Source organism: Panthera leo, chromosome B3 (assembly GCF_018350215.1).
Source record: "Panthera leo isolate Ple1 chromosome B3, P.leo_Ple1_pat1.1, whole genome shotgun sequence".
NCBI classification, from domain to species: Eukaryota; Metazoa; Chordata; class Mammalia; order Carnivora; family Felidae; genus Panthera; species Panthera leo.
The window spans coordinates 122298313-122320680 of NC_056684.1; the positions used below are offsets into that span (position 1 = coordinate 122298313).

Genomic DNA, 22368 nt, shown 5'->3' on the forward strand with positions numbered 1-22368 from the left:
TGCGGAGAATGTTAGGAAAACTCAGGGAAGTGGAGCAGAGGTTGCACTCTGTGGCTATCTGGAGAGCGGTGATCGTTTCTCCTAGATTCTAGCTCTGTTTGAACATGCATCTCTTGCGAGCTCCCCCTTGCTCTGGCTGCCCTGTGGAAATGTACTCTGGAGCCCATGTGCTCCAACAGCTGTATTGCGTTAGGTTTTTGGGTAGCCCTATTAAATTTCTCTTTGTTCTCAGTCTCTGTCATGTTTCTTGCCTTGATGTACTATCTTTTGTTAGGACCACAGTCAAAACTCTGTGCCCATATGTCACTCTCCCAACAAAACACTTTTGATGCCCCCTATGGGCTAGCCTTACCAGATAAAGCCCAAGCTTCTTAGCTTGGCTTTCAGTATGCCACAGTTTGGTCTCACCTCAGCATCCATCCCTTTTAATGGAACCCTTTGCCAAAACCAGGCTCTGGTTAACTCTGGTTAACCAGGCTAACTCATGACCCTCCAATATCCCAGGTGCCATTTTGTCTCCGGGGCTCTTCTTACGCTGGTCCCTTTATCTTGGATACCTTCTTCCTGATTCTAGCATGCGTTAAAGTTTAAATCAAGTGTCACTTCCTCTGGGACACTTTGCCTGACTACCTCAGGTCTTCACAATGTCACAGAGCTTTGTAGTACCACACAGTGGCCACTTACCGTGTATTGTCCCCCTCTATGGCTCATATTTCTTTCTTCATGTCTCTCCAATCAGCCTGTAAACTCTTAGAGGCTAGGCACCTCCTTTTCTACTCCTTGTGATGTGACCACCATGATGCCTCTACAGATAGACACCTGATGATTATAGGGTGACAGATAGGCTATATCTGATTAAATAGTTTTGCACAGAGTTTCTTAAAGTGCCAGGCATAAATATGTAACCAAGAGATAGGGGACTCATAGGATAAGAACCTGAGGAGTTAAATGCGAATTTAAAATTTTATGTGTCGTCCCATGTTCAACCTCTGGATATTTTCAAGGTAGTATTGTTTTTGTGAAGGATGAAGAAGGGTGGTATAGGGGCTATGGAAATTGAGAGGAGGGGTAGAAGAGAGGAGCAGCATAGAAGGAGGTGAATTGAAGGCAGTGAAGAGAGAGCACAAATCAAAGAGCCCTGGTGTGGACAGAGAAGCCCAGGTTTCCATAGTTCCAGCTGTGTAGCTTGGGGAAATCACAGCACACACAGAGCCTTGTCTGTTGAGAAGGAGTGAGTTAGGACCCTGCCTTGCCTGCCCCTGGTCTGTTGGGAGATCAAATGAAAGCCATTTATAAACTGCAAAGTACACTGTGAATGGAAAGGAGGGTTGTTACCATAAATGGCATCATCACTGAATCCTCCCAAAGCCGCAGTGTGGCAGGGATGTATCGGTGGATAGGTCTGTTGTGGCAGGAGGGAAGAGGCCAGACTAGAAGGAGCCTGTGGTCAGACCCTGCAGGCCCGACCGTAGTGCCACATCTGCGCAAATGTTCTCACGTCAGGGCGCTGTTCCCCAAGTCTGGTGAATGTAAAGAAGGGTTAGGTGTATGTGCCCTGACCTTGCCTGTGACAGGTGTAAGTGAGAGGCCAGTCCTAGGATACTAAAGGGTCCCCATTGCCATGGTTACTGTAGAGGGCTCGTGGGGTGTCAGCATGGACATTGGACCTGGGAGAAGACCTGGGTTGTGGTCTCCTTTCTGTACTTACCTACCATGAACAGTTTCTAGAAAGGCAGCATTGGCATATCAAGTGCCAGAGACTAAATACTTCATTGCCATGATCTTGCTTCCATCTGCAACACTATGAACTGGGTGCTACTATTCTCCTATTATAGATGAGAAAATAGATTCAGCTAGTTAACAGACTAGCTCATAGTAACTATGAGACACAGGAGCTGGGATTGGAACTCAAGTCTCTCTGCCAATCCTGAGTTCTTAACCACTAGACTCTGTTGCCTTCAACTTCTCACAAGCTCAGTCTCCTCATCTGTGCCATGGGGATAATGATATCCATCCAGCTTACCACGAGGGGTCTGAGGATCTGGTGAGGGAATGGATATGGAAGGACTGTGTGCACTGCAAAGTGTATATGTCTTTGTAAATATTCACTGAGCACCTACTCCATGCCCGGCATCACTGTGGGTGCTGGGATACAAGAGGGGAAAGGACAGCCAAGTCACCTGCTCACATGGAGCTACATCTGAGACACAACCCATTAATAGAGCTGTCAGAAAATAGGAAGGGAAGAAAAAAATAACAGCTATCTAAGAACAGTTGTGTTTTCAGAAGGGAAGAAGTCATATTAATGGGGCAGCCATTGCCTTTACATCCACCTTCATTCCCAAGTAATTTGAAATTAAATTTGGTTAATTTCAAAACCAAATTAAGAGATGAAGCCATGATAGAAATTTACAAAGTCAGTTAAACAGAACAAAGTAAAGAGAGGGAATTTACAAAAGAACAAATCATGTCAGGACATTTTGATCAGTATAAAAAAGCAAATCACAGTTCTAGAAGGTGAGAAGTATGCAGTGGATGTAATATATCTAGATTTTAATAAAATCACTTGAAGGAGAAATGGCCTGAAATCTTGCCTGAGAAATTAATTCAAATTGGCCAGGGTAGAAACCGTGCCATTCAGAGTGAGAACTGGCTGGGAGATGGGGGCGAAGGGTGTGATGACAAATGACCATAGCTCTCGGGGTATGATGGGGTCAGGTGAGAAGACCCAATTTAGCCATCATCACTTAATGATCTGGGAAGAACGACTAAGCTCCTGGTAATGACGTTCATACATGATGCTAAATTGGGAGGTGTCACTGTGATGGCTCATGGACGGAAGCACAGAATACGAGGATGACAGTCAAGGTCAGGAGGCCATGGCCATGCAGGCAGGAACAATGGGAGAGGGTTGTAGGCAAGGACAAATGGAATTTCCTTGAGAACAATCCGCAGACAAAAATATGTATATATCAGGGTGCCTGGGTGGCTCAGTCAGTTAAGCGTCCAACTTTGGCTCAGGTCATGATCTCACGGTTCACAAGTTCAAGCCCTGAGTCGGGCTGTGTGCTGACAGCTCAGAGTCTGGAGCCTGCTTCAGATTCTGTGTCTCCCTCTCTCTCTGCCCCTCCCCTGCTCTCATTCTCTCTCTCTCTCTCTCTCTCTCAAAAATAAATAAACATTTAAAAAATTTTTAATTAAAAAAATGTGTGTATCTAGTACCATCAGAACAAGAATGTGAGACCGGGGTCCTGGAACATGCAAGGATTTATCCTTCCATGATTTAAGCAGAATGTGAAGACTGGCCAGGAGGTATGTTTTGGGGAGCAAAAAGACATCTGGGCCATGGTAGATATTTTAACATCCATGGTCCTGTCAGGTTGAGTCCCTTCCTTCCTCTTTTTAATTTTTTTTTTTAATTTGAGAGAGAGAGAAGAGCAAAACCTGTGAGTGGGAGAGAGGGACAGAGGGAAAATCTCAAGCGGGCTCTCCACTGAGCTCAGAGCCCCATATAGGGCTCGATCCCATGACCCTGGGATCATGACCTGAGCTGAAACCAAGAGTTGGGTGCTCAACCAGCTGAGCCACCCAGCCACCTCCTTCCTTTCTCTTGAATGTGATAGTTTAGAGGCGGAACTACTCTGACTTTCAGAGTGTCTTTGACCTAACAAAGCAGGGACTCTCATGACACAGTGTGCACATTTGTATCCTGACTCTATCATTTAATCTGTAAAATGGAAAAATAATAGTACTTACTTTTGGGGTTTTATATGGATTAGATAAATGGAATGGGTATGCATTATGGCTGGTATGTAGTAAGTGCTTGATAAGCATTATTAATATCATTATTATTTTTATCATCATGAACATCATTATTGCCCTGTGTGTGTGTGTGTGTGTGGTTTATACCTGTAGAGGTATATACCAACTTAAAATATATAATGTCTTTTCTGATTAAAGCAGGGGAAGACACATCAGAGAACACAGTCTAAAACTGACAGAGTGAAAAGAGCAGAAGGTCAGAGGATCCAGATTGTTTCCTAAGCTCTGTTATAGGTGACTGTGAAGGAGTCATTTTGCCTCTTTTCTCCTGTTTTCACATCTATAAACATCTGAAGCTGAACTTGAGGTCTTTCTAGCTCAAAAAGTTCATGCAACTCTAAAAACAAATACAAAGTGAGTTGGGCTTCTTATTATCCCAGTTGTCAGCTTTGGAGTATATCTACTAGCACATATTAATTACCCTACAGACCTATTCTCTACCAGCAGTGCCACCCATGAGCGAGTTGACTGGCTCATACAATCTTAGCACCGAAAATCCTGCATCCTTAGTCCTGGACTGCGTCCCTTAGTCCTGGACAAACCAGGATGGTTGGTCAGCCTGTCTATGGGATAATTGAGACTGTAGGAGTGCTGCATGGCAGTCCAAATACACATCTGTAAGAACTGAGTAGTTCTGTTGAGCTCATGGGAACCATCCTTAAGAAGCCATCTGACATTTTTCATGGGGAGGTGTCTTAGCTGGGCTGCTATCATCAAATACCACAGACTAGGTGGCTTAAACAATAGAAATATATTTCTTACATTTTGGATACTAGGAAGTCCAAGATCAAGGTGCAGTTCGATTCAGTTTCTGGTGAGTACTTGCGTTCTCATTTGTACATGGCTACCTTCTTGCTGTGCCCTCATGTGGTAGAGAGAGAGAGACAATATTTCTTGTCTCTTATTAGGGCATTAATCCCATCAAAGGCCCCCACTTCCAAATATGCTCACATTGGGGAGTTAAGGCTTGAATGTATGATTTTGGGGTTGACACAAATATTCAGTCTATGGCAGGAGTGGGCTATTCAAAATTGTGTTATCCGGGAAAGTATTGCAGTGGAGGTGCCAAAGCATTCTTGTGGCCATTCCTCATATCTACATTGACTCAGTCTCACTTAATGCTTTTTTCCACTCAGGATTCTTCTTGGCTACTTCCAGCCTTGAGGAGAATAGTAAGTCTTAGAAAGGCACCACTTCACAGGCTCAATAAATGGAGTGAGGCTCCTCTGTGTGAAAGAGCGAACTGAAAAGAAGAGTTGGTCTTGTTTTCTGGTGCTCTATCTGGAATAACATATTCACTTTTGGATTCTTCAGGGACTAAAAAGGTGACAGATTGAAGGGTGCTGTGAGGGCGTCATCCAGATGATTGACAAGCCAGAGGAAGTAATTGATAAGAAGGAATAAAAGAACAAAAGACCATGCATCAGGCGGGTGCACGTGTGTGCATGCAGGGCAAGAGAAGGTAACTAGGGCGCCCAGGAGGGTAGAGTGGGATGAGGCAAGGCACCCGAAGGGAAAGTGGATGAAGACAAAACTGCTTTAAAGCTACACATTTCATTCAGCAAATATTTATTTAGTGTTTACTTATCCTGTGTCCTGATCTGTTCTAGGTGTGGGGATCACACAAAGATGACTATCTTTGTTCTAGTGGAGGGGATGTCAGAATGTGTAGCCGTGAAGAACGTGGGTTTACTTACTAGCTATGTTGCCGTGGGCAAGTTACCAACCTTATCTGTAGAATGGGCCTAAGCTGCTGTGTTTGGAGAATGTCAAGGAGCCAGTAAGGCTGGAGCCAAATGAGTGACAGGAGGGTGGTAGGTGATGATACCATGGCGGGAGTATCCGTCAGTGCAACCAAAGAAGCAGAACAATGAGAAGCTGGAGATTTTATGTGGATTTATTATTGGCCTGTTGCGGGTTCAGCATTGCTTCACACCAATGAGGTGGATCAGCATATCAGCAATATGCATATGGGCTGCAAAATGGCTGCTGGTTGTCTTCCACCCTGCAAGTTTCCCAAGAGTCTTCCTTGAAGCCCACTCTGAGTGGAAGCATAGAAGAAAGGCAATTAGACAGTTCAGCCTAGCCAACCAATATATTGCAAAGCTACCACATGGCATGGGTGAGTGAGAGCTCCTAGGAAATCTAGAAAAACAAATCTTCATGAGACTTTCTTGGCTGTTCACCCACGAGACAATGATTCTTCTGCTACAGTGCTTTCTTAGGGTGAGGTCCCTTTGGTTTTCCAGCAGTTACCCAAGTGCCCAGATGGTAACTAATAAGAAAGGAGATTTGATTCATGTTCCCTGGGGTGGAAGACTTTAGTTACATCAATCATCATTAACCATAACATCATATTCAGCTATTTGATGCAATACAATTCGATTGGTGTAATTATTCCACGTAATAGAAATAAAAAATCAAATGAACTTGGCTCTGGGGAATTGCAAAAAAAAAAAAAAAAAAAAAAAGGCTAATGCAAGGGTGGGGACAGCTTTCCATCTAAATTTGATCATTCATTTGTTTAGTCATTCATTCCACAAATATTTGTGCTCAGCACAGGCACATTAGTGGGCTAAGTATAGAGGTGATGCATAAATTCTGAAGCATTGATTAAACTTTCAGTGTCCTAAATACCAGGCATACAGAGATGGACCTTGATATCAAGAATCTTCCAGATATGTAATTTTAATCCAGTGTAATTAAAAGTATGCACAGGGGTGGAGATACCACCGGCAGGAAGTGTGTCATTCTCTCTGGGCATCCAGAAAGGCTTTGAGACAGCATAATTGTGTACTGGCACATAAAACAATGTCTAGGTGAGGAGCTGTCAGATACATGAGGCAAGGTGCTATCTTATAACTGCACACCTAGGCTGTAGAGGAAGTGTAGCAGGCACTTGGGGTGGGGAGAGAAATTCTACCACATGGCCCCAGTCACAGTGCTAAAAGCCAGAGATCTTTTTGTGCTCATCCCAGAATGGCTTCTACAGACTTGTCTTTTCACAGGAAATATCCTACTCAGAAATAGTTTGTTTGGTGGGGGCCTATTCTCCTGTAATCTTTGCCTTTGTCTACAGCGTGTTAAAATAAGAGAGCTTCTGATTCAGAGGAGTTATAAAAATAATATAGTAATTACAAAGTTCACTTTCGTGACTCACTTTGCTCTAAATCATGGCACTCTACAGGGAGCTCTTCTTGGAGTTAAAATCCCACTTGCTGTTTATATTTTGAAAGTATCAATGGATCCAAAATTTTGAGGTTGAATCATTTGGCAACATGGAGTCTGGCGGAGAGGGGTGGGTGCCAGCATGATGAGTTTTCAGTGTTTGTATATGTCTCTTTAAAAAACTAGGGAATAAATTGGCCGATTTGTCATGATTACATCATGTGCAGTGCTTGATCACAGAGTACCTTGTTTTGGATTTGTATTTATTTTTCTCTCTCCCGCTCCTATCTAATTGCCCTCTCCAGAATGGAGGCTTCCACTGCCTTTTGGCTTCGTTAACGGCTTTCATTTTCATTAAGAGCTTTGCGCTAATGGACTGTTATAAAATGCACAGTTGTTTCTTGCAGTCACCACCAAATGACTCTTATCCTACTGACAGTTTTGTGCATTAGGCCAAAAAGAAGCAGGGGGTGAGAGGGGCAGTGGGAATGAATGAGAAGTATCCAAACAGAAGATCTACCTACCTCTCTCCTTGATGTTCTTTAGGGAAGCTTGGATGGGCACCTAGAATTCTATGAGTGTTTTCTATCTCTTCTGTTTTAAATGCCTCTTGGTTGGCAAAATGGAGGGAAGGCAGAGAATAGGGAGCTCATTTTTCTATAATATTTTGGAATTTGAAGTTTTTTGGGAATAAGACTTGCAGAGACCTCGCAAGAAGGAGCATTGATAGTAAGATTTCATCAGCCTTGCTCCAAATATGCACACATTCATTATTATTGTTTTATGAGCATCAAAACAGTTGGTGCTCATTGGGCCATAATTGGTGTGTTTTCCATCATATGCTATGGGAGGCCCTTTACTGATGCATGGTTGCAGAATTTGATTTCTTTATAAAGTAGGCTGGTCTCTGTACTGTTAGTAATCACAGCAATGGGATACTCCTATATGATACTCGCAGTATCACACTTTATGAGATTTCGATTTTAGATTTCCACCCTCATCCCCTTTCTGTTCTCTCCTTATGATCCTTCCTTCCCCAAAATACTGAGAAAATCTCCCTCTTGTTTCACATGGAATAAACCCACCCAATTTTCAGTGGCCTTGGGAAACTCTTCTACTCCAACCCTGTCCCAAAACAAATTTTAGTCTCTCAGACAACGTAATTCTCTCCATCGTATTGCATTAGTCTCAGAGATGGTCTAAAACTCAGGCTTTTTACTTTTCAAATCTCTTTTCCACAGCAGAATTTATCTGCTTTAAATAAGAGATTCTGCATGAGTAAAGCCATCATTAGGTAATGATATACTTGTGTTTTGTTTGAATTTGTTTCATCTGTTGCACTTCACAGGAGGGAGCAAAGTTCAATCACATTTTAATAGACTGACACCTAGAATCAAGTTTTAAAGTCTTTATATTAACTAATTATTAAAATCTTTGCAATTAGATTTTTAATATGTACTTAATATAGATGTTAGTATTCTAATTAACATCTTTGTAAATGGAATGATAACCTGTACAGATTTTCTAGCAGTTCTTTCTTCCTCACTAAGTACACACCCACTTCCTCTTTTTGAATAAAAGATATTGGTAAATTTCCTACCATTTCTCAGTTTTATGTTCTCATATATTTTGAACATTGGAGCCAGCATCTGTTTGCTTTTGTGTTTGAGCATGCAAATTCTAACAGGTCAGGGCTCTGGCTCTTATATTTTATGCAGGGTATTTGGCTTGTCATGAGCCTATAATGTCAAAGAATAACCACAAGGATTTACAAAGCCCAGTTTGAGAAAGGTCACCAAAATGTATAAGTTGACTTTGAGAGTGGATACTGTAGATTTGAAAGGAGGATGATTAAATCTAAAACCTTCACTAAAGTTTGGAAAACACTGGCTGGATTTATGATTTAAACACCCTGGATGATAAGCCTCCTTTCCTCATTGTACCCTCACTTATTTCTCAGTTCAGCTACTGAGTACCGTCTTTGAAAGTACTCTTCTCAAAAAAAAAAAAAAAAAAAAAAAAGGAACCTTGTTAGTTTGAAAAAAATGCATAATGGGATGGAAGAATGATACATGAGACGAAAAGATGAATTTGAAATGTTCCGAGACCCCAAGATGCAAAGCATCCTCAGGGTAGAGAGAACAGGCTACATGTGGTCCTCCCAATCTCAGCTCCAAAAAGGCAGAGTGTTTACCATCTTTGGAGAAGCTTTATTCCCAGAAAGGACCAATTATAGTTGAATGTAATCCAGAAAACTGTGCTCAAAGGCTACTTCCTGGAACAGGTAGTGCACAGTTCCAGGATTTGTGGACAGAAGAGGAAGTGCTGTTCACGACGAGGGGGATGACTGCAGAGTGAACGGCACCTGAAGGGTGATGACGATCGGCAAGCTGGAGATTGGGGAGTGGGCCGAGGACGAGCTGTTATTATGTGATGCATCTGAATGTGAGTGATTATTCCACATAATAATGATTTTATCTTGAGATCCAGAATTTCACTCTGCTGCCCGTTTATTGGTGGACAGTACCACAGGCTCTCTTAAAACAAGGGCCACTTAATTATTGTCAGCCTAGCCGATTCAAGAAAAACCATGAAACAGCTGAGTGTTAACTCTGTAGTTTGATGTTGAGAAATGACCATGATCTTTGGAGTTAAGCTGATCTGAAGTCAGAACCCTTACCTGTTTTGTGACTGGTTAAGTCATCAACCTCTCTGAGCCTTTGATTCCTCTTCTGGAAAGGATCTGAGAATGAGGAACTGCCCACAGTGCTTTGGAAGTAAACAAGTTCATGTATGTAAGTAAAGCGGGTAGCAGAATACCTAGCACAAGGCAGGCCCTCAATAAATGATTTTTCTTAATTTTCCTTCAGTTCCCTTCTTGCTCCTTCATCACTTTTCCGGTTGGCCCCTGTTCTATGCCACAATTCTTCAGAGCTGTGCTCTACTACCCTTTCCATGGAGCTCGCTGACAAAAGTTTTAAGTATCAAGCATAATACTTATAACCTTTTACAGACAACTTTGGAGCATTGCATACTTTTTGCGACCTGAAGGAATGAATCCCTAATGGTAAAATTACTGGTTTATTGGCTTGCTGGTATAGGAGTCAGTTTTGTCTGCAGCCAGTCCCACCCTGGTGTCACAAGGTATAAATTTATGAACATTGTCACTCTTTTATTCATGTGGCCTTTGTTTAGCTAGTTGTAAAGTTAACCTGGCTATGAAATGCAGGGCTCCCAGGACTGCTTTAATCAGAACTAAGAATAACTTACAGTTACCATGCCAGTGACTTGTGTGCCCATGAGATTCTGCACAACTTTATTGGTAAGTTTACTGTGCTGGACCTTTCCAGAGATTGTGCTTCTTGATTTGGTCCCTGGATAAATTTGCAAGTGCTAATCTAGTTGTTTGCTGGAGAGCATCCAAACCTAAGGCAGGACTATTTTCCTTGGATTGGTAGGCATTAGATTGCCAGGGTCTTGGACTGGTAAGTTCTGTAGTCCTGGAGGGTGCTTGGTCAGCCAGCCAGCTGTAGGGAGAAGGGATTGTTGGGGAACATGGTGGTGGTGGGGGCATGAGGCTAGTGCTTTAAGGGATTTGCACCTGTGACTTCTGAGTGCAAATTCAATAGAGATTGATTGAGTGCCTACTATGTTCCAGGCACATTCTTGGCATTAGCAGTGTGTCATAGAATGAGACCAATGAAAACATTCCTGATCATTATGGGTCTTACATTCTAATGGGGGTGGGGCATGAAGCATCAGTGGATAGGCGTGGATTAGGAGTGTGAGTGAGGAATGGAACATTTTATATAAGGTGGTTAGAGAGATCTCAGTGAGATTGTGATATTTGAATGATACACAGGGTAAACATCCAGATCAGGAGTTGGGTGGAGAGTGGACCAGTGGAAGGAATACTTTGGAAAAGGTGAAAGCCTTCCTGGCATGTTTAAGAACAGCCAGGAGGCCTATGTGCCTGAAGCAGAGTAAACAAGAGGGAGAAACATAGGGGATAGGTCAGGAGGTAGAGGGGGGACATATCTCATAGGCCTTTGATGGCTGTTGTATGGACTTTGGCTTTTACTGAGAGAAGTGGGAAGTCAATGGAAAGTTTTGAGCAGAGAATCTCACTTATATTTTCATAGAAGCCTTTGGGATGCTGTCCAGACAATAGACTGATGCGTGCTAGGAGGGAAACAAAGGGAGCTGTTAGGAGGCATCCAGGTAAGAGGGTAGGGTGGTGTGGGCCAGGGTGGCAACAGTGGAGAGAATGAGAGTGGGCATATTCTGGGCTTATCGGGAAGGGAGACGCATTAGGGTTTGCTGTTAGTTTGGATGAGGGGGACAAGAAGAAGAGAGGGATCAGCAGTGACTCCAAGGCATTTGTCCTGAGCAGCAGGAAGGAAGGTGTTGCCCTTGACCACAATGGGGAGACTGAAGGAGGAGGCAATTAGGGCAGAAGTTGCTGGAGCCTAGTTGAGTCATGTTAAGCCTGAGATGCCCACATTTGAATTTGACATCCAAGGGGAGATATAAGGAGGCGGTTGGGTTTGAGGTTGAAGCTTGGGGGACAGGGTTAGGGTTAGTTATAGATATAGAACTGGATATGAATTAGAGAGTCATCAATATAAAGATGGCAGTTAAAGCCAGGGCACTTACCAGAATCACTTGTTTTTAGTTAGATTTTCCTGCCTTTGACAGAACTCAGTCTCCCGGAGTAGATTTGGGTAGACCCAGTATCCATGGCTGACTTCTACTTTGTCTGCCTTTTTGAGGTTTCTATCTGTTTAGATTCAGGTATCTTTGGGGTGGAAGGTCTGCTCCCTGAGGAGGCTACAAGATGATCCACCAGGATGTTAGGAAGAACATTTTAGAACCTCTCTTTATCTTTGATTTTGTCTTTAAATTTTTCTGTTTGCCTATGTGTTGTGATATGCTTACTATGTGGTTACAACTTCTAAAGAAACAAGGTGGGAAATTAAAGAAGTTTACAGACCACTGCCTGGATGAAGGAGAAAGGGAATGTTTATTAATTTAGGGCCTCTAAGGGGAAAGAGAGGAATAAGGGAGTCCTGTTTCTTTGTCCCTATTGGAGTAAGATGGACATCCAGTATGCCTAATGTAGAAGGAATCCCTTTTTATTTTTTTAATGTTTATTTATTTATTTTGAGATGGAGAAAGAGAGCACAAGGAGGGGAGGGGCAGACCAAAAGGAGGGGGAGAGGGAGAACCCCAAGCAGGCCGCATACATGACCTGAGCCAAAATCAAGAGTTGGACATGTAACTGCCTGAGCCACCCAGGTGGCCCAGGAATCCCTTTTTAAAGGGGACATCCAGATTCCATGAACACTTGTTGAAGCACCTCCTAGGACCAGACAGAACAATGGGCAGTTTCACTGACATTATATCCTTAGCGAACCCTGGAAGGTTGAACCAGAGAGTCATTCCCCATGGAGGAACAGGAAAGGAGCTAGTTGGCAGTGGGCACAGGGTGGGAGCCTTCTCAGGACCCTCATGGGCCCCTGGATAGTCCTTACTCAAACAGGGGAGGTATCCTTCCAGGCTCTCACCTCAAGATGACTCTTTTCTAGGCTATCACCCCATGGAGTTCCTAATTTGAACAATTCCACTTCTTTCTCCAAATTCCTTTTGAGGTTCAGAAAATACTCTTCATATCTTGAGTCTACACTTGAAATGATAAAAATAATTGGGCAATGCCAAGTAGTGGGCAATGGTTCCTTTGAGAGGAACAAAGTCTGTTGCACCTTAAAAATCTTTTTCTCTCTTTCTTAGGCTTTTATAGGAAAGTCTCAAGTTCCACCCTTTGTCTGTAGTCCTCAGGCTCTTTGTCAGCTCTTTTTTATCATTAGTTATATTTTCATATATTGTATCTTATTTCTCAGGCTAGACTGTAGAGACTTTGAGGGTAAGAACTTGTCCTAAAGCTACTTCAGGCTCCTTTTCTATCACTCTCACCTTCTAGTGCTTTGTACCTGGTGGGTGTTTAGTTGCTCTATTGATTGATTACCAATATTGTTAGTTCAAAAGCCTCAACTCACCAGTAAAACAGAAAAAGAGCATTAAACAACTTACAGTAGCCAAAAGGAAGGCAGCTACAGCCTGCTCACCCCACTTCCCACCTCCGGCCCCCTTAGTTTGCTAAGTATAAAGGGGAAGTGTTTCATGAGGCTCTTGCAGTCTACTGAGGTCTCTGGATCATGAGAGAAATGATTTTGAGACTGAAGTCTCTCTCCACCAAAAGGCTTGTCTCCAGCTCCATGAAATGTAAATTCGGGAACCCGTGGGGAAGGTACAAGCAATCAGGTAAGGCTAATGGGCAAGAATGTGAGTCTAGAGAGAACATGGCTAAGGTAACCAGAACCCCAACTCTGAAGGTTTTGCCTGGGTTCACAAAAGACTTCCAGCTTTCCATTTTAAAAAGGGACTCCACAAAGCAGACTCAGGAGAATGTAGTTTGGAGCTGTGGTCTTCGAAATTCAGAGTGCCTCTGAATCACTGGGGAAGGCAAGTTAAATCCAGATTCCTGGGTCCCCTCTCCCAGAGAGTGACCCAATTGTCTGGTGTGAAGGCCCAGGTATCTGCATTTAATATGGTGCTTGTATTTATTTACTTTGTGGGTGGTTCTAGAGACTACACTTTAGAGAACTGCCATGCTTTAACTTGGAGTTGTGAGTGAGGCTTGGATCTGGGTTCTTTGAATAGGTCTGATTGTCTTTAATGTGTTAATTATCTGTTTGCCAGTAGCTGCCTTTTCTCCTGTGTCCTTGATCCTCAGTTGACTTTAAGTTATGCCGGCTTTCCCAGGCCTGAGTTTGAACTGGTGCAGAAGACAAAAGGATACTTAAATATATTCATTTATTTAGTAAGTGTTTCCTGAATATGTGTTTTGTTCCAGGCACTGTTATAGGCATATGGAGTAAATGGATGAATAAGACCAAGACCCTGCTCTTTGGAAGCTTCTATTCTAGGGGCTTCTGGGTCTATATTTATGGCCCCAGAAGGAGTTCCATCTCTGAAGCTCTAAGACAATTCCAGGCTTCAAGTTAGCAAGTGTGTGCTTGGCACTTGCAGAGGCCTTCTGCTCCACATTTTAGAGACGGGGAGGAAAGGAAGAGCCTATAGTGGTTGAGTGACTTGTGTGCAGTGACTGTTAGTCATTAGAGACGTAGCAGGCAGGTGTTTCAATAAACACGTTTGAATAGTAAATGTTGACATATGTTCCCCTCAAGGCTCCCTCCTGTCTGCCCTCCTATGAGAGCACTTTTGGGGGAGATGGCCAAGGGACAGCATCCTGTTGGATACAGTGCATTGCACTGGGACGATGGCTTTGTGCTAGGGTTAAGACAACTCATTTATCCTTAGGTGCCTCTGTCTCTCCGTGTGTACATTTCAGGGGTGTTGGGTCATATATATGTTTATAACCCAGGTCCTACTCTAATTTTCTTAATTTCTAATTTCCAAGAATTTTCTGGAATGTAGTCTAAGCCCCAATTTTTGTTCAAGTACATTTGGTGTCTGCCTCAGTGGTATCTTGAGATGTGAAGTCATAGCTTGCTGTAATTTTCGCTTCTGGGGCTAGGTATCAAGTATGCCTTCATAGCAATGGACATACTGGGCCATAGAGAGCAAAGAACCAAATGAAAGAGGGAGATGGTGGGTTCCATGATTGTACAGAGAGGAAGTTGCATGACCCCTGTCTTTGACCTTCAGTTCAGGGGCACCACCCATTTCCACACGCTCTAAATTCTGGTGTCCTGGAACAAAGCACTGGTCACTTATCCTAGTTATGGATCTTGTTGTGTTGTAAGTACCAATGATAATTAGTGAAGTAGGCAGCAGGGGTTATGGGAGAAAGGGAAGGTAATGGGGAGAGCAGGGGCACTGGGAAGGCAGAGCATCTCTGGGGATGATAAAGTAAATGCTGACCTGGGCTTGGGGACAGCTTCCTGCCTCCATCATCAGGAGGGAGCCAAGCAGTCTTTAATTGACTGGTGGCTTCTTGCCAGTGCACAGGGCCCGCCCTGAGGTTGCAAAGGCTATTCAACCCTGTGTCTTAGTAGCACTGGAGAGTTTTCTAAAGGCTTAAGATCTAAACAAAATTTCTCTCTTTCAAGCATCCTAATTTATTCTGCTCCTGGAGCCATGCAAAGGCCACGGTGTGTGGTACTAGTTTTGATATTATTTTCCCAAGAGGCCTTTATTTTTTAACTTCCTTTATTCAGAGCACTGTGAGTTGAAGAGATGAATAAAGGATGTTTGGGGTCAATGAAGTATATAGGAAGATGGGCTTACAGTCAAAGTTTAAGATCCTGAGGGTCATTTCTGAGCCAGATTAGGTTATCCTGGAGCTTGGTGACTTTGGAGTGCCCAGGCAGGAGGTGAACGGACAGGTGAATACCTGTGGGAGGATGGAGAGTCGGGGCATGTATTGTATATTTCTCTCCTCTCCTTGGCGATTAGGTTGTTATTACTAAGAGTGAGCCAGACCTTTCTGGCCCCAAAGAATAAATCATTCCCAGCAGAGTAAATGTCGTCTGCAGACATATTTGTGACTCCCACCAGCTCTGCCCTTTAAGCTGCTTCTCTGTAACATTTCCATTAAAGCTGCACGACCCAATACAATGGCCACTAGCCACATGTGGCTATTTATATTTTAATAAGTTATAATGAAAGAAAATTTAAATTTTCGTTCCCCTGTCTCACTAGTCACGTTTCAAGTGCTTATAGCCACATGCACCTAGTGACTAATAGCACAGAATTATAGAACATTTCCATCAGTGCACACATTCCTACCTGATGAAGCTGCCTCAAAGTACCTGGGGGACTAGAACCCCAGGGCCTGTGTTTGCAGGTGGGGACGTGGGGACCTTCTTTCTCAATGGGTCCAGCAGTTGCCACATACCCAGGGCCTACCTGATAACCAGTCCAGGAATGGAAATGACAGACTTATGGGGCACAGGGTGGCAGGGAACTTGCTGGGATTCCAAAAATGGGTAAAATATGCTAAGCATAAGGACTAATCAACTTGGGGTGAATTCGATTTACAAAGAAATAGAAGCAGCATCCAAACCAGGAAAATATAGTCTCTGGTTACAATCTTGGACTTCACAATTCAACACTTGAAGGGGCCTTTGACAGGCTGAGTGACATGTGCAAGGTGTGGAAGAGGTTAGGCTGAGACAGAGTCAGAGCCCCTGACAGAAATCTTTGCTTTTTGTGTTGGACACACTGCTTCTCAAAGAAGGCAAGATTATGGCCTGATTGGCCATAATGAGTGGCTTTTCTCATTCGACAAGGACACCTGTTAGGGTAAATAGAATAATTGTCTGGGGGTCTTTAGGCCCGTTAAGCTTTGTGACGACCCAGTTGTAGAAGTGGAAAGACAGAGGGAAGTATTATTTTTGAATCTTTACCACATAGTAGGCACTATACCTAGTCTTTAAAATATATTGTCTGATGGGAAGCAGATATTTTTCACTCATTTTATCAGAAGAAGAAACCAGGCTCAGAGAAATTCAGAATTTTGCCCAAAGTCTCAAAGCTAATCAGCAGATGGGGTACAAATTTAGGTTGGTGCCATTCCAAAGGTCTTTGCACCCTTCCATAGTGCTGTAACAAGCAGACCTAGTTAGTGGCAACAAGGCAAGGGACCAGGGACCCTGGACCGGAGGTGCATGTATGGCATTGCTTATATCTGAAAGTATGAGTTGAAAAGGGTGTCAGCAGACCCTGGGGTCACTCTTTCTCAGACATAGGATTCTTCCAGCCATGTAACTTTGGAGTTGGGTGGATACATGGGTCTACCAATTGTTTTGGAGTCAAGAGGGGAATGCCTCTTTTAAACTGCTGGCAGAGAGGAGCACCTAGCTGATTCCTGCTCTGCACACATGTGAGCCCTTAAGATGAGTTTCCTGAATGTTGAGATGCCACATAAAAGTATATATCTTTCTGCAGTTAGTTTGGCTCCAATCATTACTACCAGGGACTTGCTTAACGAGGATGCTGAGGGACCATTTTGCTGGAGTTTCTGAAGAAGGGAAAAGTAGATGGAGGGCATTGGGATGGAGAAGTGCCCCCACAGGGAGGTGGGAAGAGGGATTCTAGACTCCTTTTAACCTAGAACCTTCAATAACTGAGAAGACGGCAGGATGTATTCTGCCAACAGCTTGAATTCATAGAGGCAGAAGGGGTGAAGAGATGGCAGAGAAGAATGCTGTTCTCATCCAATGGCTTGCACTAGTTCCTGGGAGGGAAGCATGCCATGGAAATACTAGCTCATCAAAAGCTTGATTTGAAGTAGGAAGTCCAAGAGGGAATTGAGAAAACCAGCCACCAACTGGCAGACAACAGAATTACATCCTCTAGGATGGTGAATGGAGGAAAGTAAGGCCATGTTGTCTCAAGAAGACCTGTCTAATGCTTCTTAGGTCTTTAGGTTTGAGGATGGCTATTTCCTTTACCCAATATAGCCTTACAGGAAGGGGCCTTTGGGAATGAAGTCAAGTGTCTAACTCAGGACAGTGGAAGTCTATCTTCTATTTATTGCTGTGTAACAAAAAGATTGCTTATGACAACAATTTGTTATTTTTCATCATTATGTGAGTTAACTCAGAAGTTCTGCCCCAAGTACTTTTGCTGGGGTCATTTATACAGCTGCCTTCATCTGCCAGATAGGCTGGGATAGAAGATTAAGAAAATATCTCTCCCCTGCCTGAGGCCTCTGTCTCTACCATATGGCTTATTCTCTTCCAGAGCCTCTTCATGTGGCCCCTTTCTTCAACAGGATAGCCTGGACTTCCCTGTAGCATGGTGGCTGGGTTCCAAGAGAACGAAGTTGGAAATTGTCGGGCTCCTTAAGAGCTAGGCCTATAACTGGCACAGTGTCATTTATGCCACTTTGTACCTGTCAGAGCAAGTTTCAAGGCAGCCTAGATTCAGGGGGAAGGAAACAGACTATCTGTTGATGGGAGAAGTGGCATGCACACATAAGAAAAATTATGGCGGGGCACCTGGGTGGCTCAGTCAGTTAACTGTCCAACTTTTGACCTTGGCTCAGGTCATGATCTCATGGTTCATGGGTTTGAGCCCCATGTTAGACTCTGTGCTGACAATGCAGAGCCTTCTTGGGATTCTCTCTCTCTCCCTCTCTCTCTGCCCCTCTCCTGCTCTTGTGCTCTGTCTCTGTCTCTGTCTCTCTCTCTCTCTCTCTCTGTCTCTCTCACAAAATAAATAAACTTAAAAAAACAGAAAAATTATTTGCAGGAAAATTGTCATAGGAAGTATGACATAGTGACATAAGAGATGACAGTAAGAAATATGTATTTGCTCTTCATCTCCAATTTCTGGCACCTAGACCTTCTAAAACCCTTGGAATTTCCTGAATGACAAAGGTGAGGGAAGCATCTTTTGTTACTTATAATAAGTGCCTTTCAAGATACCGGAGTTTATGCTAGTGAGATGACTTTTGATGGGCTCCTAGATAGCTTCAAGGGTGGGAACCAACTGCTTGATTAGAGGGTTAGACCTTTTAGTTCCACCCCCCAGCTTCCCCAGGAAGGGGAAAAGGGATGGAGATTGAGTTAATCACCAATGGCCAATGATTTAATCCATCATGTCTCTGTAATGGAACCTCCATAAGCCCCTGGGTTCCAAGAGCCCCTGGGTTGGTGAACACAGTGAGGTGCTGGGAGTTTGGTGCACCCCTCCCCCCTCATACCTTGCCCTATGTATCTCTTCATTTGGCTGTTCCTGAGTTGTAGCCTTTATAATAAATCAATAATAATAAGTAGAGTGTTTTCCTGAGTTGGGTGAGCTATTCTAGTTAAGTATCAAACTCCCAATTTATGGGTTGCAATATTTAGCACATAAAAACACAGGATGCCCTGTATTTTAAATATGAATTTCAGATAAACAAAACTTTTTTTAAATTATAAGTATATCTCATGGAATATTTGATACTTATACTAAAAAGGGCATTTGTTGCTTTTTAAAGATTCAAATTTAACTGGATAGTTTATATTTTATCTCACAGCTCTGTGATAATAGTGGCTGTCCAAGGGAGGCATTCTTATGGGGTCATGGATGGGGGCTATAGAAGTTAACTGGTGTCCATAAAATGTAGTCCAAGGCATAAATATTTTGAAAAAAGCCCTTTAGGTTTGCTTCTCAAACTCTAATATGCACACAAATTGCCTGGACATTTGTTAAAAATGCAGATTCTGATTTAGAAGTTTTGGGATAGGATCCAAGATTCTGCCTTTCTAACAAGCTCCCAGGTGATGTCCTGTGCTGGCCCATGGACCACACTTTAAATAGCAAGAAGTTTGGTTTGTAAAGTGCCAGGAATAAAATATTTTTTGCCTTTGCAGACCATAGGGTCTCTGCTACAACTACTCAACTATGATGTATCAGGAAAGCAGCCATAGACAAAATGTAAACAAAGGAGCATGGCTGTGTTCCAATCAAATTTTATTTACAAAAATAGACGGTGGACAGGATTTGGCTTACCGCAGGCTGTAATTTGCTGACCCCTGGGCATGATGATTTCTGATGTGCTCCTTTCTCGAATGAGAATCCCTGGTGCAAGGAAAGGAAGGCTTGTATCCCTTGTACTAGAAGTCTGTGGTTTCAGGGGTTCAGAATTGTCCAAAATCCCTCACCCTCAAGTACACATCTCCTACTTTGCACGTAATTACTTCAACTCTTCAACTAATATTTGGTTCTCTGTTGAAATGCAAATTCCCCAAACTAGGAATCGTTTATGCTCATAAACAGCTTTTACATCCCAGAATAAGTGTATTTAGGATCCCTCTTGAAGGGGAATAGAAGAGGACCCTGAAATAGGAAAGTTGAGGCTATCATTCACTTGTACTTTGGTCTGGTATAGGACAGCTGATCCTTACCTTGCTTTCCACCTTTAAAGTATGCTTGCCCATGTCAATCATTAAATATTCATGTGATTGGAGAGTACTTGGGTGTGCAGAATAGAGGTTGCTGCATCAACTGACCTGTTTGCCTGAGTCAGAGAGATTTCCTGGGATGTGAAACTTTCTGAGAAGTTCTGGGAAAACCGGGATAGAGATGGAGGGAGATAATGAGCTCTCAGATGAGCCATTCCCACAATAATGATTTGGTGACAATACACATATCTCCATTGAGCTCAAAGGCAGTTAGAAGAGTCTCAAAGGAATATCCGTTTTGTTCTACTTGAACTTGAGATAGGAGGGACTGCCACAAGTGATACTTAGATACTTAGATACTTCTATATAGGTTGTGGGGCGGGGGGTGCTTCCTAAGGCCACATCTCATGGCACTTTACACAGTTATATGCTCACTTGGCACTTGCTGATGGTGACAGTGGTTTGATTGGTGATAGTAATAATAATGATTATAAATAACAGCTACCATTTATTGAGTGCTTCATATATGTCAGGTAAATTATGTGTTTCGCATTCATTATCTTATTAAATGCTTTCACAGAAGTTCTGTGAGCCAGGTACTATGATTTTCTCAATTTTACAGATAATTGTGGTTTAGAGAATTGTATTGACTTGTCCAAAGTCACATGGCTAATGTATTGGGGTTCAAATCCTCTAGACCCTTATTATTCATGAGTCCAGGGCACCAAAGCCTTTCCTGCTATGCTCTCCAGCTTCTAGGGGCCCTCTCCCAGTCCCCTCCCCTGGTATGGTGGGACACTTGTGTCTTTGATAGTATATTTTGCTTCACTGAGTCTGTTAACCTTATATGCATTTAAAATTTTTTTTAATGTTTATTGATTTTTGAGAGAGAGAGACACAGAGCGTGAGTGGAGGAGGGGCAGAGAGAGAGGGATACAGAATTCAAAGCAGGCTCCAGGTTCTGAGCTGTCAGCATAGAGCCTGACATGGGTCTTGAACCCATGAGCTGTGAGATCATGACCTGAGCCGAAGTCAGATGCCCAACTGACTGAGCCACCCAGGTACCTCACTTATATGCATTTTAAAAATGTGATTAACAATACTTAGATTGTCCTTTTTCTCCCCCCACCTTCCCCCTCCCCCCCCCCTTTTTTTTGCCACAGCCACAGTGAGATGGGGCTTTGAGCCTTTGTTTCCTCTTCTCTAATATGGGATATCATAATCTCGCGGTTTTATCTAGGGTGAGGTCAAATTAAAGGATGGTCAAACATCAAAGCATCACTGTTGTCATTATCTGCCCCTGGGGCCCCCTTCCTCTTTGTACATGCTGTCCCTTCCTGCTGAGAGGTAAACCCTGTAGAAACTGAAGTTTGGCTAAGAAAGGGTACAGTAATGTTTTTAGGGCAGGTTACTCTATTCAGACTACTTTCAAATGATTTTATTTAATTCTTATACCAACTCTGCGAGGTAGAATCAGAAGGGAGCTGAGGCCTAGAGTGTTAATGACTTGCTTACATTGCCACAGCAAGTGTGTGACAAAGCTAAGGCTTAAAATTCACTCTCTTGATTCAAAATCTAGTGCTTCCCACTAGATGGCTTGGTTAAAACCAGAGACAAAGGACGGGCAGCTGTCAGCAGGAAATGTCTTCCAGCCATTCGTTCTCCACCTTGGCTGCACATCGCAATCACCTGGGGAGATTTTAAAAGTCCCCAGGCCAGTTATTCCAAATCTCTGGGCAGGGGACCCCAGCATCAATATATTGTAAAACTCCCCAGGAGGTTCAGTGGCAGGGAAGATGGAGCACACAGCCTTAAAGTCCCCAGAACTTCTATTAAGCAGTGATGCTTGACTCTAGCTGCATGTTAGAATCATCTGAGGAACCCTAAAAAAAATACCCATGCCCGGCCCCATCCCAGATCCCAGAATTGGGATCTCTAGGGTTGGTGGTTACTATTAGTTTTTAATTCCTCAGATGATTCCACTCTGTGGCCAGGGTTGAGAACCATAGCCTTATGCCATCTCTTTGGCTCCAAGATGGCTTGCTATCCATTATGCTGGATCCTACCCCCATTTTCCCGGCACTTTCTCTCTCGGTGAAAAAGACACATGCTGTGTAGTTACTATTGGTCCAGCTTGTGGTTTTGTGCTTTTTGTTATTTGCCACCGGAAGCAGCTGGTGGATAAGATTATCCTGGGAACCACACCCGACCTTCTTACCTCTGGGCATATTGGAGTCCCTCAACCAAAGAGTGCCAATCAGCATCTACCTTCACCTACCACGTAGGATTCTCTCACGTGGCAAAGTTTCTTAAATAGGTAGCCCAAGCCAGAGGAAGAGACGCTGACTTGATTGAAATTCCTCTGGGCTCGTTCACTGACTGACAGCACATGCTCATTAATATAACGGAGCAAGCATCCTCCCTTCCTCCTGCACATGAGGCACATGCCCAGAAGCCAGGC

At 43.3% G+C, this 22368-nt stretch overlaps 1 protein-coding gene across 9 annotated transcripts in view; it reads left to right on the forward strand.

The window, feature by feature from the left end:
• NRXN3 (neurexin 3) overlaps window positions 1–22368 on the forward strand; it is a 1573300-nt gene that overhangs the window by 143673 nt on the left and 1407259 nt on the right. The window contains exons 1-2 of one of the 9 annotated variants that reach the window (XM_042943959.1): window positions 10578–10804; window positions 11133–11211. The exons of the other annotated variants lie outside the window; for them this stretch is intronic. Coding sequence (XP_042799893.1) covers window positions 11166–11211 — 46 coding nt within the window. The 5' untranslated portion in view covers window positions 10578–10804; window positions 11133–11165. Of the gene's footprint in view, window positions 1–10577; window positions 10805–11132; window positions 11212–22368 lie in introns of those variants that run through there. 9 annotated transcript variants of the gene reach the window in all.